The sequence below is a fragment of the Orussus abietinus genome, unplaced genomic scaffold, assembly GCF_000612105.2.
Source record: "Orussus abietinus isolate OABI.00-Male unplaced genomic scaffold, Oabi_2.0 scaffold45, whole genome shotgun sequence".
NCBI lineage: Eukaryota > Metazoa > Arthropoda > Insecta > Hymenoptera > Orussidae > Orussus > Orussus abietinus.
The window spans coordinates 696,840-714,276 of NW_019394256.1; the positions used below are offsets into that span (position 1 = coordinate 696,840).

General features: G+C 36.8%; 1 protein-coding gene across 2 annotated transcripts in view; it reads left to right on the top strand.

Annotated features, from left to right (window-relative positions):
• Positions 1-17,437, top strand: part of LOC105694415 — a 67,421-nt gene that overhangs the window by 21,126 nt on the left and 28,858 nt on the right. For both annotated transcript variants that reach the window (XM_012415057.2, XM_012415058.2), the window contains one exon: positions 5,332-5,509. In XM_012415057.2, coding sequence (XP_012270480.1) covers positions 5,332-5,509 — 178 coding nt within the window. The remainder of the gene's footprint in view (positions 1-5,331; positions 5,510-17,437) is intronic.

Genomic DNA, 17,437 nt, shown 5'->3' on the forward strand with positions numbered 1-17,437 from the left:
TAAAGCAACAATGGAATCAAACGCCCCATGTTTGTCATGTTGCGTATCAACAGGTGCTTCATTTTCAGACCACTCGGAGCGGACTTCTATATTTCATGAAATGTTTCCCCGGACGTTGATTTAATGATTAATTACCCATTGCTCTCACGAGCAATTTGTACTTCATCGAGGCGGAAAGAAAATTCCCCATGGGGAAAGAAATCTCCCGTAAATTCGGTGCATTAGCGAATTGGTTGGCTATTAGAATTTCAAACTGGCTCTGTAATTCTTCGCAATGTCAGTTAATCTTATCAAGTACCTAAATTCGGAAAGACAGGAGGTAGTAATTAAATTTCAATACCAAGGATGTAACGAGGAAACAAGTCACTTGGGTGACAAACACATTACAGCAGTACAGAATAATGAGGAATTGAAAAAACGAAATTCTTCTACTACTGCGGAAGAATTTGAAATTTTTGAACATTTATTAATGTCCGACATTTTCTGTATATTAAGATATTTTAAATATATTACTATCGGGGTGAAATTAAATTAACTCACGTGTCGATTAAAAATGCTACCCGCGTTAATTTCAGTTAAAGCGATCCAAAAATAATTTGTGGAAATGAGTTATTAACGTAGAGACTTGCATTGATACATGTAATGTTATTGTTATTGTAAAGTTTTGCATCAGTTTCCTAATAAACATTATTTGAGACTCTTGCATTAAGGTACGTTACATTAGAAGTATAGTATCAAAAATTGAAAATATTCGAAACTGTAGGAAGTGGACATTATTATTAATTCAATTAATGCTGAAGGAATTGCAAGCGATTATTACTCACTGTTTCTTTTTAGGGCGTTGTTTAAATTTTTTCTCTCATTTTACAACCGAGATTTGTCGGTCGAATTCAGACGGGCATAGCAAAAGAACATGTAATGTTTAGTCGATATTTCCCCGCTCCTTAGAGGCGAGTCTTCATTAAGTTCAGTGAACCTGTAAAATGTTTACGACGACGTCGACATTAAACGATAAATTGAACGTCAGGCGTTAAAGCCAATCGTTAAACATTATTAGCTCGTATCAGTACGGTTTCATGTCAAATAAAGTGAACTACGGCAGCGAAAGCACTAACTGCCCTCAAAATCTTCCAGTTTTCTACAGACCATCAAAATAAACATCTTACATCAAATTTTACATTATATATGCATCCCTTTCATCCCTCAATTAATTTACGCATTAATTTACGCGGAGTATCCGTTCCACGTGGATTAGTTTTACGCGAATGAAAATCCCGTAAAGTCTGTCGGTACAAAAAAAAATATATTGGAAATAAAAGTTAGTACATATAAGTTTAAAAAATACATATCTATTTCAAATAGCTTAACAAAAAAAATAATGACGTATCAAAGACAAAAGTACATTTCATTCGATATCACAGTTGCTACTATAAAACTTTTAGAAAAATATATTTTCCGACGGCGTAAATTAAGATCGCGAATAAAAATTACCGCATAAATGGTGTTATAATTTAAAGTGAGAAAAGTGTCGCGTATATTGAGGGTGGGGGGTAATTTGTAATATTTCCACGCTGGTAGAATTTCGACCTCCAATTTTGACTGACTGATATTTCCGGAGGGACTAAATAAACTTCGAGTTGAGAAAACGTTAGCTCGCGAGTATGTCCAGTAAAATGGAAATGTCAATTAAAAACGCTCCGGACGAGCCGGAAAATGGCGAGCCGAGAAAACGACGAAAACAACGAGGTGGTTTAATCAACTGTCTGATAGGTTAATCAACCGTCCGAATCAACTGTCTATATTATCTACCCCTTTTTCGAGAATCCCAATGTCGATTTCCTGCTTCGCCGATCGAATGAACGAACGAATGTTCTGCTATTTCCCTGGAAAATTTCTCCACCATCGAATCATAAAAACATAGTATCACATGACATAAAAAATACCCAGCGGGATAAAAATGTCACCGGATGCAAAAATCGCATTCAAAACCGCTTCCTGACGTGACTGCGGGCAAATTCGTCATCGTCTTTAAACAAAACTTTCTGAGTGGTTTTAAAGCTCGAAATTTGCGCAATTGTTATAGATATTTATCTGCACTTTTTACGGTTTTGAGTAAAGAAAGCTTCGTCGTAACTCTGACGGAAATAATCTGCCGTTGTTATTTCAATGGATAAAATCATTATACATACTTTTTTGTAAGTTTAACAGATTCTTTTTCTCAGTGAATGATTAACACTATTTTTGTCGAATTTTTGTCTCCGCGTGCGTATACTTAAAGTGATAAAAAATCCGGGGGAATTTGACGATAGGAGACAATATCCCGCTGCTAGGGTTTGGCCGTCGAGAAAGTCGATAGAGCCAACATTTTCAGTCAAGAAGATGAGAAGACTGGTCCAGCAGGAAAGTCCTCGAAGGGATCCCTATATCCTTGGGGATGTAAAGAGTAGAAATCGGCCCCAGGAGAATACGCTGTCAGGCCTTAAGGGCCCACCGAGACCGAGATAAAAGCTGCACGTCGAGGAAGCTTCGTCTATCGACCTCTTGGCCTAGGTCCCTTGACGTGGTGTGTGTTATTTGTGTGGATCTCTGGGCATGTGTACCTGTGGGACTTTTCGATGTTGCGGAACACCTTGCAAGCAGACATGATGCGATCTGGAGTTCCGGTATCGAAAGTTGTCTGCAACCCTGAAGAGGAAACGTGAAACTATAGCTGGGAAGTCGAGATCAAAATGACGTCGATGAGGCATCCCGAGGAGTACGTATCGATTTCGAACCTTGAAATATTGGATGTACATGTAATACTTTTCCACGTTATGGGACACTGAACGCGGATGTGGATGATCTGGAATCCCATTATTGAATGGCGTACTTATCGGACCTAGAAGAGAATGACATAAGTCCTATGTGTAGGAGATCTAGGTAAAAACATAGTCTATAAGACTACCTGAAGGGTACATACCCATTTTGAACTTCAAAATGTTGGACGTACACATGAGGCTTTTTCACGTTTTGAGGCACTCTGGGCGCGAAGGTGGATCATTTGAAATCCCATCATTAAACATCGTCCTTGTACGGCCCAGAAGAGGTTGTATATGGCGAAAGGTTGTATCTAGGAGATCTAAAACCAAATGGAGTCGATGAGGCGTTCTAGTGAGGGAACATTTATTTTGAACTTCAAAATATTGATCATACACGTAATGCTACGCCACATTAAAGGACATCTTGGACGTAAATAATGATCACCTTGATTCCATTGAGGACTTTATTTACCCATTGAAAATCGTCCTTATACGACCCGGAAAAGAATAACGAAAAGTTATGCCTGGGAGATCTAGATAAAAATGGAATCGCTGAAACATCCTGAAGAGTTCATATCTACTTCGGACCTCCAAATATTGTACATGCATATGATGCCTTTTTCAACATGAAGAGTTCATATCTACTTCAGACCTCCAAATATTGTACATGCCCATGATGCCTTTTCTCGTTAAGGGACATTTTGAATACGAGAGATGGTGATGTAGAAATTTACCGTCAAAAATCGTCTTCATTCTATCCAAAGGAGTAAAGCGAAAAACGATACCTGAGATATCTAGGTCAAAACGGAGTTGCCGGGATGTCTTGAAGAGTACACACTCAATATGGACCTCAAAATAATGTACAAGCATGTACGTAATGTTCCTCGACATTACGGTATCTCCTAGTAACAGATGATGATGGTGATCTGGACCCCAGCCGCCGAATATCCTTTTCAAACGATCCCGAAGAGATTAGTGAGAAGCTATGGTTAGGAAGTCAAGGTTAAAATGGAGTTGTTCAGATATCCTGCGGAACGTTCATCCATTTTGGACTTCTTCAGACCCTTTTTTTAAAGAATACTGACGGAGCCAGGAGACGTTTTTTAGAGCATCTCCGTCAGGAAATGATTAATCAGTGGCATGGATTTTTTGGCGACAGGCACTCGACAGGCAAACATCAATTAAGTTTTTTGAGTATTCCCCTCCTAAGGGGAAATTTATGATCGACCATCGAGGGTCCATGAGCCTGCTCCTTGGGCTTCAGATAGGACCATAGATTCCTAATTAAGGTTACTTTATTAAGATCGATGAGGCGGGACCAGAATCTATTACCGTGTTAATGTAATTGTATATTATTAATAGAGATAAACCACGTGTCGCATATTTCACATGTACCATGCATATATTTCCATCTTATCGCACTATAAAAAAGGAACATTGTACAGCCCTTAAGGTGATATGAAAGTGGCTTCTGAAGATCGTGCATGAAACTTTTATTTAAATTGGGTGCACCGAATCATTCGAAATTTTGCCACGTGATTATGGAGTCCCCAATAAAGATCCTGACAACCATGACATTTAATTTTTTGTACACAAGTTTAAAAAATGTTAATAAACAAATTAAGAAGCATTGAAATTTCTCGGGTGTCTGGATTTTGTTTAGGGTTCCCATATTCAGGTGGTCAAATTTCAAACGATTCGGTACACCCATTTTGGAAAAAAGTTTCACAAACGAGACCCTCATATGCTATATTCATATCACCTTAATAATTTATTGGCACTAGATACACGAAATAATATAAGGAGACATAACTTCTATGATTGATTCCACAGAAAGTGGCCGTAGAATCGATTCCAAGAGATCTTGGATTTTCGTTGTATTGTAAAAAATGCGGCGAAAATTTCAGCGGTTTCCCAAAGTGCCTTAAAAATGGCACGAAAAGAAATGTACCGAGGCCAAAGGAAGCAATTTTCTGCATTCGTTACAATTTTGTCTCTCAAATGTTACTACTTGTCCAATAAATATTACCTAGTAATTGAGTCGTTAGATAATGAGTCGTGTTCAGCTAAAATAGTTACGTAATGGCTAGAATTTTCGCTGCACCTCGAAATAGGATCCGTTCTAGACGTAGGAAGATTATTATTAAATATTAATTTATATTATCGTTACACTCCCGGACTGTATCAGACCTCGAGGACACAGTTTACCAGAAAAAGTAGTTGGCCAGTAATTAACTACAGTAATACACAAGTAGTGCTTCTTGTAGGTTATCCTATCCACAAGAACTAATAGAAAATTGCATTGAGGTAAAGGGAATGAATTTCGAGCTTTCCTTGTACTTTTGCCTTCTGAAAGTTATTACTAGTGTAATAAATGTTAACCGGCCAGTGAGGTCGATTCGTTAATTTATGAGGCAGTCGTGTCGGGCTAAAATAATTATAAATTGGTAGAATTTTCGCCGCACCTTGAAATCAAATTTATCGTAGTCGCAGGAAGGTTATCGTTAAATAATAAATTCCATTATCATTGCAGTCCCGGATCATATCAGACCTCGAGTACACAGTTTACCGGAGAAGGCATACAATCCAAGAGCTGGTGACGATTTGTACAGACTGAGGGCTTTCAGTATTACCCACAAAGGTGTCGTCAATCGTGGCGACTCCATTATCTCAAGACGCAGCAGAAGCAACACTTCCGTTAACAGCAGTAGGTAAGTACAATTTGATGAAATTAAATTCGAGGGGGTATTCACTAAAGAAATCATAGATTTTAACACTCGAAATCGTGTGGAAATCATCCAGTAATCGCAAGCAGAAATCGCAGAAAATTGATGGAAATCACCAGATCAGAAATTTAAGGCTGAACGTCACTTGTTATCAAATCGCACTGTTGTCTATCATATGAAATCAAAAGGCAATCGGCTCTCAAAGAAAGAAATTATTTTCACTAATTTCTGAATGAGTAGACCCTGGATTAAATGGACATCCCGTTTTTGATCGTCAATTTGAGGATATTAATTTTTTACGAAATTTCAGTGCGCATAAACTCTGCGATGTTTACGACCCTGCTATATAACGTTTATAAATATCGATTTCATACTGTGAAACTCAACAGAGAGCATTATGCAGGTGGGGATTTAAACAATAGCCGATATACCATACATAAACATTAAATTAAAAATTTTGAAAATTACTCGTGTTTGATTTTACCGTATACATAATAAAGCTCCCAATTTGCCGATTGGTCTTCGTTTCCCATTTCTATTATTTGGCTTTCCCCGGAGCTTTCCTCAGGACTCGAGTTTCAGGATAGAATTTCTTGTTTCAAGGAAAAATATGAGCCCTGCTGTATTACAAACATCGGCCACATTAATTTTAAGATTAGCGCCGGATAAATAAAATTATGAACTTTCTAGCAGGTCCGACAGAAAGTAAAAATTTGTGGAAAAATCGTAAATCCACTCATGAAACATTAAGAAGGTCCCCGTTATCATTTTGATTATTTATTCATTTGACATTCGAATTAACAATGAATTTTAAAAACACATAGATATACATATGTGTGTGTGTGGAGAAAATTCGCTGAGCTGAAATTTTGGCTATCGAGGAAAGGGAAAGGCGATAAAAGACAAAGGGAGGAAAAGAGACGTAAGAAGAAAGTCAGAAGGGAGAAAGTGGAATTAGGACAGGCCGAAAAGTTTGATAATCGAGTTTGCTCCTGCCAAGGTTTGTGGGGACTCGTTAAGAGCGGCAGTAATTGAATTAGCCCTGTCGCCTTAAGAGATTCTTGAATTTCCTCCGTCGAGGGGAAAAAAAGGTAGATAATGCTTAGGAGATAGCTGTAAGATAGAAGACCGGCATGAATTACGGAAAACTTTTCGATCCCCCTGAAAAGGACAATCCCAGGGTTTCCAAACTTTGGAATGACAGGACAAATGGAAAAGCGAAATACCAATGACGACATGAAATCAGACACACGGGTTTCCTTTTTGCGTACTTTTCCTTTTCCCTTTAATTCGTCGTCATTGGTAATCTCTTTAAAGAATTTCTATCCTTTTCTGGGTAACGCTTCCTAGATATACACCCCTCCTTCTATTTACACCACACTTTTTTTACGCGGTAAATTACGACACAATTTTTACGCGGTTCTGAAGCGTCATTATTATTTCCTTCTTAAGCTATTTGAAATAAATACCCCTAGTAGCACAAAATATTTCTCCTATATTGTCTATATATTTAACGAATATCGTACATTTTGTAAATATTTATCAGGCATTTGAAATATTTGCAAGACGTGTACTTTAGAATATTACCTTTATAATATTTATATAATATTACTTCCATGTGTTTTCATAATATTTTCCTACTAGATATACAAAACATTTCGTTTAATTTTAATACAAGTATTTTTTTTTTTTAATATTATCTGCCGAATACATTATAATCATTTTAAAAATGTTTAAAATCAAAATCGCATGTTTTGCTCCCATAATGAAATAGCGGAACGAAAGTATTAGAAAAATTTCTCGTGTTTTTTGATACCAAATGAAGTGTCTGATAATAGTCGTGAAGTAAAAAATATATTTTTATATATGTTTATAAATTATTGAAAGTAAATATGTCATTGAGATTTTCAACAAATATTTCAGATATTTTCGAATGAAATGTACAAGAAATCTTAAAAAATCTGTCGCTTGAGATATTTAGCAAAGATCACAAAGAAATATTTAGAAATTATTCTATGCTACAAGGGACGTATATCTAAAACTTATATGTACTGGCTTTTGTTTCCAATATGTTTTCTTTTGTACGGACAGACTTTATGCGACGGGATTTTCATTCGCGTAAAACGAATCCACGTGGAGCGGACATTCCGCGTAAATTGAGGGACACTTGTACTTCCTCTTTACTTTAATTCTAGTATCTTTATGCAGAATGTACTTGTAATGGCGTGGAAAATTGGAATCACTTCCCTCGTTATTTTTACATGTGTAGAGGAAAATCGATTCACCCATTTCAAGATAACTATCAGTGCCCAAAGTCAAATACGAAATGTCAAACAACTCAAAATGCCGAGGTAGATCAATTAGTGAAATATTGATTTTATCAGATTTGTGTAAATTTGCAGATTCTCTCGTGACAAACGATGGTTGACAGAAATGCGCGGTTATACGGAAAATAAACAGATCGTGATATGTACGAATTGAAAAAGAAAGTGAAGTTGAATTTTTAAAATTGATATTTCATCCTCAGATATTTGGGGAACTAATAAAATCTTTTAAAGGTTATGAAACGTGTCTGAAAAAGGTTTCTAAATGATTCGCCTCGAAGAGGATATAAAATACGTCGTTCGACCCAGTCTGGTATTGAAGTTATCAATAAATCTTTTAAGCTTGCACCGCATGGATCAAACGGTACCAATCTCACCTTCCCCTGACGTGAAAAAATCCCCTGTAATTTATTTCTCATTATACTCAAGCACTGCTGAGCGTACAATCGATATTTTCGTACACCTGCTCGCGAATAAGGACCGTAATTTATTTCTCTCGGTATCGAGGAGGGGCTCAAAATATTTACGATTTCCCATAACGGAGTAAAGCTATATAACAAGGGACTCTTGAAAGTTACACGCCACGCTTTGTAAAAAAACGATTATTCTTGCTTATAACTCATTTCAGCGGAAAAAGTCGGGTGTATGCGACGTTTTAATACGCACGTTAACATTTACTGAATGGAGAAACAAACATTTGACTTCGCGATGACGGTTCCATAGCGTTGAATCTTGAATAGATACCGAAACTCGACAGAGTTTCGCACCAAGCACACACATAAATATGTATGAGCACAGGCGACCGAGTTTCTTATACGAGAATTCGGTACGTTGATGAGGTAAATATTAATATCTTCAATTTCAGAGGTTATTGGCGAACTCCGATACAGAATAATTAAACGTGGATGGTTTTGGTACGCGCTGTGACTGTTTAAAATTTATCAGTTGGATTTTCTTCGTCTTTATTATATTTTCATAGTTAGTTTACCTTGGCTGATGTTTTTGGTAATCGCATCTTTCGCAGATTTTCGTAATCATTTCTCTGTCCCCTGGGGGAGAAATAAGAATATAATATTTAATAAACACACGCCTTAATGGAGATGCCGGCGAAACTTTGCGAAAGACGACCCGGTGAACTTTCCGCCGAGTTAATTGGAAGAACTTTTTTACTCTTATCATGGCCAACACTTGAAAGTTAAGGGACCACTTTCTACCGCCAGGGAAGTTTTTACCGGGCATACTTTCAGACTTCTCGATCGATATACAAAGTATTTAACGAGGTAATCTCTGCGTAATTCTTGGCCCGACTTCGGAGAAGAGGCTTATTAGGAACCGATTGAATTCGCCTTTCTGCTTTTTAGCTTTTTGTAGTCAAAGTCGGCTCCTCGGTGCAAACAGCCAACCCGTTAAAACATTTTTGACATTTAATCAGCTTCTCATCGACGAAGAAAAACTCCTTTAACTCGGTGGAAGATCAACGAAATGTCCTGTTTGTTCCCTTCCGCCTTTTGTTGAAATTCATTACAACGCTTCGACAATCGGACAAATTGAGGGGGATGTAATGTTATTATTAAACTGAACCGTAAACCTCGAGAAATTTAAGTTACCACGTGAAATTACGATATCTGTTTTGTGATTCCGCGTCATGAAACAATGCAATGATTAGGCATATAATAATTCTAGATTTTCAGTCATACGGTTTTGAGCAAAATTATATACATTTTTTGACAAACGTACTTTGTTCATACGTGAAACAAAGTCTATCGTGACATTTAAAACATTTACTTGAAGTTTTGAATGATATGAAAATTCTGTAATTCTGATCAATAGTGAGTTTTTTACGAAGGGGGAGCAATTTGATCTATTTCTACAATTGATTGGATTGAGTTAAGTGTACTTGGTTAAGTTTTTATACACGGAACGTTATTTGTACGGAATTAATAATTAAGCGTAATTCTGTACACGCTGGCGATACAGTGTCGAGTCAACTTTTTTGTATTTGGATAAGTTTACATAAATCGAAGGTTATTCGTAGGGAATTAATAACACGTACCCTGTTAAAAAAAATATAATTTGATAATACTTTCGCTAGAAATTTTCTTCAAACACGGTACACTAAGTTTATAAAATATATTTGCGATAAGTCTATAAAAAGTGTTACAAAAATTCAGTACACAAGTGTATTAATTTTCCTACGCAATTTCACAAAATTATAACATGACACGTCGTTAAATTATAAGTTTATTTAGAGGCTCGTAATAAATGTATACTAATTTACTTTCAGGACCTAACATTTACAATTCTATTACAACCTTGTATACTAAAAGTGCGTTTAATATTATGAATATTTTTAATAGAGTATCAATCGGTAGAAACTGATTATACAATGCCCAGTCAACTTTTCGGCTCCTTTGTCTGCAGATCATGTGCTTCAGGAGTAATGCTCGTCTGTCCACTTTACATTCAATTCTACTACAACCTTACATACTAAAAGTGCATCTAACATTATGAATATTTCTAACAATGTATCAATCGGTAGAAACTGATTATACAATGTCCAGTCAACTTTTCGGCTCCTTTGTCTGCAGATCATGTGCTCCAGGAGTCATGCTCGTCTGTTCACTTTACATTGAATTCTACTACAACCTTATATATTAATAGTGCATCTAACATTATGAATATTTCTAACAGTGTATCAATCGGTAGAAACCGATCATACAATGTCCAGTCAACTTTTCGGCTCCTTTGTCTGCAGATCATGTGCTTCAGGAGTAATGCTCGTCTGTCCACTTTACATTCAATTCAGCGAGCCCTGTATTGACCGTAACATGTTCTTGTCGACCCGAATAGACTCGATTCGAATGGACCTGACAAAGATCAGCAGGATTGGACACCCCGACAGTATCGTCTCTGTCTAGAAACTCGATTCTTTGACCCGTCTCGACCTCCGCCATCTAGACTATTACTATATTACCATATTACCATATTACCATTTTAACCAACGTCCCGGAATAGGGGAGACTTTTCCTCCCATCGTCCCCCATTTTCGGCGACCATTGGAGGGACCTTTCTTTCCCGAAGTTTTTCCTCCTTTTCTAACCTGGATCGTAACCAGCGAAATCAATCACCTGGAATAAACAATTTTCTTTGTACCTCCTGTGGTAAATGGCAGTCGATAAATTTGTATGCGTGCACTTCCTCTGCATCCCGTGAAATATTTCGTGCAATTCACGGTTTTGATCTCGTTTTAAGTCCGACGTAAAATGTTCATTGTTTAGGAACTCCGTTTCAATGAAACATTGACAATATGGCTTCGCTGCGAACATTTAGGAATGTTTATATAGGTACGTTTCATTTTGACTGAATATATAAATATATTCCAAGCTTGTATTTCTTCGTCGCGGTTCATATTTTAAAATTGCCTCTTTCTGGAAAATTTATATTTGGCATTTTTCAACTGAAGTCGTATAAAGAAGTGTTGCTTGTCTTGATACATTTTTAGATAAATCAAACTTTAAATAAATTAAACTAATTGTACGTTTTACATTTTTAAGTTAAATTGATCTGATCATTTGCTAATTTAGCAAATATTTTCTCAAGAGGGAACTCTTCAATGGTTAAGTCTAGATTCGATGTGATTGCAAATTTTGTTGCTGTTGGTACGATCATTCCTGTAGTAAGAGTTTTATCAGTAATTCTGTCCTTTGCTAAAATTGCAAATGCCTTTTTTTCCGCGCAGGATGATCTCTGGGATGCTGCAAATACAAGGGAAATGGAGGTCTAGGAAGGGAGAGGAACTCTCTTCTGAGGCTTTACTAAGTAATGATACGTAGTAACGATAGATTGGGGGAGTAATACATTGCACTTGAAGTCGTGAAACTGTGCCAAGAGACACTAGGGATCACGCGAATCGTGACATCGATTGTTAAATTCCGATAGTTTCGCGAAATGGAGTCGTAAACGGACCCTAGGACGTGGTGGTCGCATTGTTAACTGGTTTATTGCTACGCGACAATAACAATACTCAACTCGGATCGATTTTACATCCTTGACATGAATCTTCCGAATGTGACGAGGAAATAAAAATTTGTACGATATCCACTAAATGGGAAGAAATAAGTAATTATTACTTTCATTAAACGTCCGTGACTCCTCTTGAGTCTCTCAGGGCACAAGAGAAATTTGTAACTCAAATACTCTTCGTAATTATTTCGATCGTTGTTTGAAAAAACTTTTAATTTATACATTTAAAGCCTATTGGATAATTTAGTATAGATATTGAAAATTGTTCATGAAGGTTTTCAAATGTTAAAAAGCGTACAAAGAGAATATAAGTGTGTCTGGATTAAATAAATCGAAAGAAGTAAATGTAACGTCGGTCGTGAAGGGTTTAAGATAAAGGTTTAATTATTTGTTTTATACACATTGGCTTTTCCTTACTCACATTTATGCACAGTAATTATTAACTCGAAAGAAGTAAATGTAACGTCGGTCATGAAGGGTTTAAGATAAAGGTTTAATTATTTGTTCTATACACATTGGCTTTTCCTTACTCACATTTATGCACAGTAATTATTAACTCGAAAGAAGTAAATGTAACGTCGGTCATGAAGGGTTTAAGATAAAGGTTTAATTATTTGTTCTATACACATTGGCTTTTCCTTACTCACATTTATGCACAGTAATTATTAACTCGATTCGCTGGAGAATATTATTACTATTTAGTTTTAAGTTATGTTCTTCCAAAACATGGACTCAATGTGTTCCAATTCGAAAATCCCAGGTATTCTAGAAACGAGCCCTTTAATTATTGTTCAGTTTCATTAATTTCGCACATTCTTCGAGGATAATGGTATCATCGTTGTACGATATGTATAAACGTCTCGGTTTAATGGAACAGGCCGGCGACACGGGTTCGCAGAATGTTTCCCTCGACATACTAAGATTTAATTAAATTCGTCCCATCTGAAATTAACCTTTGCCGTTCTGCCGAAATTAAGGATGGAGATTATTAAAAAACTTAAGTCCATGCAAAGTAGGTAGAAATGTCGAAGGCTTTATGGAGCAGTACCACCAACAGTAATGGTATAGTCATTTTCATCTTGCAAACGTGTAACGAGTTCATGCACTCAAGTTAAAATGCACAACATTTTATAGAAAATTCATGTTTCCTTAATTCTATTTATTGGCACACTACTTAGGTAATAATTAATAATAATATAATAAATTCAAACTAATGTGTACGATTAGTATTACTAATCCGTGGTAAAGAGTACCAACAGTCGTAAGTATCGTTAATAAAGTTTATCTCAATTTTAAATAAAAAGGTTCAAATAGAGAAATATTGAAAGCGAATGATGGACGATCGACCGAGGGGTTAGCATACATATTAATAATATAAAAGCGGTAAATAATAATGTAATAAACTCATAGAAAGGTAATATCTCCGATACCAGCCGTGACAAAAATAGCGACTGCCGTTAGTTTCGTTAACAAACTTTATCTCAATTTTAAAGAAAAGGGTTCAGATGAAGAAATATCGAAATGGAATGGTGAAGGATCGATCGAGGGGTAGCAGAAAGGGAGTGTGATATACGGTAGGGTTCGTAAGAGAAAATGTAATAAATGAAGAGCGTGCTCGGAGGTCGTGCGTATTGAGCTCGGTCCTGAAGTGGCCCCGAAACCATTGAACACCTCTCCGAGAGATCTGCCAACCCCGAAGAGAGCTAAAAAACCCAAAAATAAGAAAATGCGATTCCTAAAAAAGAACCCATAAACTTCCTTCGAACAAAATCCAGCCGTCCATCCCTGTCGATAATGCGGTCTCATTATCATACTGCGAAAAATGATTCAACGTGGATTCGATTTTTTAAATATAAACTATTCTTCGGCCTGCGAGGAAATTCGAAGATTCCCGAGACATGACCGCGGAAAATGTATTAACCCGAAGGAATGAGAGTACTTTTTCCTTTCTACCTTTGTTGCCCGAGTTCGGGGGAACATCAGCCTTTCCAACTGCGACCTCACGTCAGCCCTTATTCCCTTAACCACCCTTCACTGATACCCCAGAGACTGACCGGAGGCCCAGACGCCGCCCTTGTGCTCGGTGATCTGGAATTACCGAAGGAATCATACACGCGTATGAAACCAATCCTCGAAAGGACCCTGACGAATGGCGTTTCCTTCGTTCCCCTTTTCAAATTTTGACGTCGATGGATTTTATTCGAAATACAGCATTCAACGTCAATTACCCCGAGAAAATTGTAATACATATGTTATATTATCCTATTTAATCCTACTGTGCTTGTGCTCGGTGATCTGGAATCTCCAAAGGAATCATACACGCGTATGAAACCAATCCTCGAAAGGACCCTGACGAATGGCGTTTCCTTCGTTCCCCTCTTCTTTGACGTCGAAAATTTGACGTCGATGGAATTTATTCCAAATACAGCAGCGCCGAGTAATTCAACGTCAATTACCCCGAGAAAATTGAAGAACGAATTAATTTGTGAAGGCGCGAACTATCTGTATATAGATACGTATACGCATTTGTCCTGAAACTCAGCCCAGTTTTATTATATAAACGGTTTACAAAGGAAAAAAACAATGTAAACACTTAGCAAAACACTGGTTATCTGTAGTTAATTACTCCAAAGTTTAGTTTGATGACCCTCTGAGAAATCCAACCCCACCGTATCGGCAAGGGAGTGAACATCAATTTAGAACCTGGAAGAGCATTTACGTTGTATATGTATATCATGTTACAGCCTATTCAAACTTTACTAATTACACGCGGCTAATTGCATTGATATAGTTGCTGCATCAAAGTGGTATGATAGTAATTATTACAGTGATAAACCATAGTGGAATCAATTAAAGCCTTGTCTAGTTCCCCTTCTGTCGTGATGATTAATCGAAAACTTTCCCAGGAAGATCTTTGTGCGAGTATTTAATTTTATGCATTATTTTATACAGAATGTAAGCGCGTTTTAAAACGAGAAGATGCCAACGTAAGAGACTTGTGACTCCATCAAGATGTTTGTAAAATAAAATAGGGAAAAGAACGGATCCCTGAGAGGTGCTTTTTCTGTGCTTGCACTTTCCATAAAACCCCCTATACGCCTAATGGTGTCTTTTCAATTTCGCAAATGTCCTCGGTTCACAAATTTTAATCTTGTGAAAAGCCCAAGTCCTCTCTAGCTTCGCCTTACCGACCGTCTCGGAGTTTCAGAGTTTTTCATTTTTATCGCCGGAATATCCTGCAACAAGCATAAACCTCGTCCTATAAAAACGTTGTTTAATTTTGTAGTAAAAAAAGATGAATTCAAATCTATTTTAGATACACCCTAGCTAGGTTTCAATGCAACAAGAAATTGTCAGCTTCTAAATTTAAGTTGGAGAATGAAAAAAAAAAAATCGAAAAACTAAGAGCGTGTCGGAGAGTTGTTAACCCTTTGACCACTAAAGGCGCCTAACGGCGTCGGACGTTTGGTCCAAAATTGTCTGCCCGCTTTGATGAATTGCGCCCATATGTCGAAAGAGCTCCGTATTCAAAGAGTTAAAAGAAATTCTAGGGACGTTTTCCTTTCTATATATAAAATTAGATGAATTGCAATCTCAGAGGTCTGTCAGTCAAAGCAATGACGTAAATGATTTTCTACCTCAAAATCAACACATTAGTAAAAAGAAAATGCTGCTGCTTCTTTTTTAATACTAAACGCTTATCCAACGCCGATATGTTTATTTCAAATCATTTCACAAATCGTAATTCTTAAGCAGGCATCAATTTCCAAAGTGGAATATACCTACTTTAAATAACAAAAGAAGAAATAGACGCTTGGTAATATCACTGACTTACAATTTTGAAAACCATCCCGTTTTCTAATTAATATGAAAGCACCTTTTTTTATTTACAGTCTATCGTACTTTAATGGCACGATTTCAAACGAAATGGGGTGAGACGAGGATTCTTTACTTGGAATTTTATTAAAGAAATATCCTACTTATAATGTAATATTATTAATAACAGTTAGGTCACGAGAGTCGGTCTATAAAAAACGAGGTTTCTTCAAAATGAAAGAGAAAATGACTCGCTCCAAGAGGAGCCATGACGATTGGAAGAGGGCCAATTGATGGAGATATTCCAAAGTGTTCGCTTTCCTTCATTTCTTCTTCCTTTTTTCTCTTCCTGCGGTTCGGTTCGTCCAAAAGCGTCTCCGTTGATATTTTAGGAACGGATGGAAACCATCTCAACTCTTATAGTTTCTTTAGAGCACAATGGCGTCGAGATTTGCAGTTAAATTTTCACCTCTTTCCTTCTCTTCGTTCTCCTTCGTCTTGGGATGAATCCAAATATTTCGGTCATTCTTTGGGATGATCGACGTTTTGTTTACTGGAGAGGAAGGTTAAATTTAATCGCTGCTGCATAAATCATTTGTGCAGGATTTCGGAGCTCCTCTTTTCCCGTTTCTTCGGCTCGTTTACTGGAACTTGTTTTGCTCGTAATTCGGGATTTCACGAGAGGAGTAATCCACATTCTGGCAAAAATATCCAGCCAGAAATGTCCAGCGTTGAAGACGAAATTTATTAAAAATATTTCCTTTCGATGTGATTTTTTATCTGTCTTGGTGATCTAGCCATTTCGTATTGTCTTTGTGGGGAGGAATGTTTAACTGCAAATATGGACACCTATAATGCGTAGACGCGTCGATCAATTTAATTGGGAAATTTAGATTTACTCCGTGTACTCGATCGATTCTTCCACCTCCAACGATCTTTGCGATCTGACGGACGATGACGTCACTGATTTCACCGAAGACGAGGATTCGATTACTGATTTTGTTTGCACACTTTGAACGGTTTTCGATGACTTCACCGATTGTGACTTCATGGCTGTGGAGATGTTCGATGACTGTTCGATCAGACTTGCCGTTGAGTCGTTTACTGAGAAAGAAAAAGTGATATCACGTTATTATTGTGGTATCGCATCATTATATCCGATTGCATGCAGTAGGAATTATATATTCCTGGTTAGCATTGTAAATTAATTAATTTTTTATTAAGAGAATATAAGGAAAGTGAAATTGAAATATACACGATGCCCTAACAAAAGTGCGATACGTGGTTTTGGAGAAAATCTTATTTTATTAAGAAAAAATCCATATAATCCTTCAGCTTCCGTGGAACCCCTTCTTTTTTCATAAAGTTCGCACATTATACTTCATCTCTTCATATCCCTACATCCTGTATTTTGAGACTTCGTTCCGCCAGTTTACGTCGATAATACGAAGTAAGGTTTAATAAAGCGAGTTTCACTCTGTTTAACATTTTTAAGAAATTCCAGTAACTCAGAGTAATAATTTGTTCCAAAAGATCTGATTAAAGCACTGTAAACTATTCTTTTCCGTTATTTTTCATAAACTCTCATCCGTGATGAAATTGAACAAGTAATCATCGAATCGGTTCTGAACAAATTAATCGACTTGAACTTTTAATTTGATTCACGACTTTTCCAAATCTTACTTTGCACTATGCATGTTCCCTATCTTAACTAATAAGTTCTTCCAAACGATCTGATTGCACAATCATA